This window comes from Apaloderma vittatum, unplaced genomic scaffold (assembly GCF_000703405.1).
Source record: "Apaloderma vittatum isolate BGI_N311 unplaced genomic scaffold, ASM70340v1 scaffold26381, whole genome shotgun sequence".
Classification (NCBI taxonomy): domain Eukaryota; kingdom Metazoa; phylum Chordata; class Aves; order Trogoniformes; family Trogonidae; genus Apaloderma; species Apaloderma vittatum.
The window spans coordinates 1,124-2,520 of NW_009698886.1; the positions used below are offsets into that span (position 1 = coordinate 1,124).

At 56.5% G+C, this 1,397-nt stretch overlaps 1 protein-coding gene across 1 annotated transcript in view; it reads right to left on the reverse strand.

Moving 5' to 3' along the window:
- Positions 1-1,397, reverse strand: part of ACVR1B (activin A receptor, type IB) — a 4,744-nt gene that overhangs the window by 238 nt on the left and 3,109 nt on the right. Inside the window, exons 5-7 of the mRNA XM_009878192.1 lie at positions 1,028-1,184; positions 740-864; positions 98-250 (exon numbers count right to left, since the gene is read on the reverse strand). Of these exons, the coding sequence (XP_009876494.1) occupies positions 98-250; positions 740-864; positions 1,028-1,184 (435 nt within the window). The remainder of the gene's footprint in view (positions 1-97; positions 251-739; positions 865-1,027; positions 1,185-1,397) is intronic.

Consider the following 1,397-nt stretch of genomic DNA (forward strand, 5'->3'; position numbering starts at 1 on the left):
GAGGCTGGACACCGACAGAGCCTCCACCCCTCCTGACGCGGGAGCTCGACGTACAGCACTTGCTCTTTACTCACCTCACCAAGCGGGGAGAGAACGTGAAAACGAAAGCCAGACCTTACCTCGTAGCTTTGCCACCAGTTCGGGATGTTAGGGCGCAACTTCTGGTCGCAGACGACCTTCCGCATCTCCTCGATGGAAGGATCGGAGGGCACGAGGTCGTAGTAGGGAAGCTGATACTCCTCGTGGATACCTGCAACAGGAGAAGGGGCGATGCGGTTCCCCGGAGAAGGGACTGTGGCCGCAGCGCTCCCCGAAGGCAGGCTGATCCCGCTCCGGGTGCCGTGACTCACTGCCGAGATGCGTCAACGCTTTGCAGTTATTTAGAACAGAAACGGAGAATCTGGGATTTGAGTTTACAAGTAAAAAAAAAAAAAAAAGCAGGGAAATGAAATGCAGCTGCCCGAACTGGAACAGAGTCTGCAGGCTGCGATCAACACCCCCTGCACGGAGCAAGGGTCGCCAGATCTGCGCTGAGCTGGAGGCGGCAGGACTGCCCCAGCGCTGCGGGTGGATTTGGGGAAAAAAACCAGCAAATCGACACCACCGCTTCCTCAAAATCCATCCAAAGGAACACCAGCCCTGTTCTCCAGGGTCCCTCAAACCTCACCAGCGCAGACACCGAGGCTGGGAAGCCCAGGAGGGAGCCGACCCGACGGCAGGGGCACACGAAGGGCATTACCTCCCGCGTTGCACCTCCGAGCAATCTCCCAGTAGACCAAGCCCAAGGCGTAGATATCAGCACATTTAAAGGAATCAAAATGCTTCATGTTAATGGTTTCATCCAAGACTTCGGGGGCCATGTATCTGCAGAACAGAAAAGGGCCGGCGCGTTAAGTGCGAAGGTGCCGAAGGTCCCTTCGACATCAATCAGGGCAAAACGAAAACGACAGTTTCCCCAAGTCCTCACCCACCCCCTCAGGCCTCTGCCACGGCTGCGCCTTCGAGCTGCCCGGGAACACCCTCCTACCGTTTGGTTCCAACCCTTTGGTTCGGTGCGATATCGATGGTGTCGGTAACCGAGTCGTGCCGGACGGCCAGCCCGAGGTCGGCGATGGCGCACGTGCCATTCTTCTTCACCAAGATGTTCTTGGATTTCAAGTCTCTGTGAGCAATCCCAGGCTTTCCTAACCGAGCAAAATTAAAAATAAAAAGGAGAGAAGTGGCAGGGGTTAAGGTCTGGTGAAATCTGTTAGTCGAACTGGCGCAGAGGCAGCACCGGATTTCAGGGCGTTTGTTAAGCTCGAGGTGTCGCAACACGTTTTCCTGTTTGGATCCCGAGCGCTGGGGCGCACAGGCCGATGCAGTTGCACCCAGGGCCCTCAAGAGGGACATCAGCT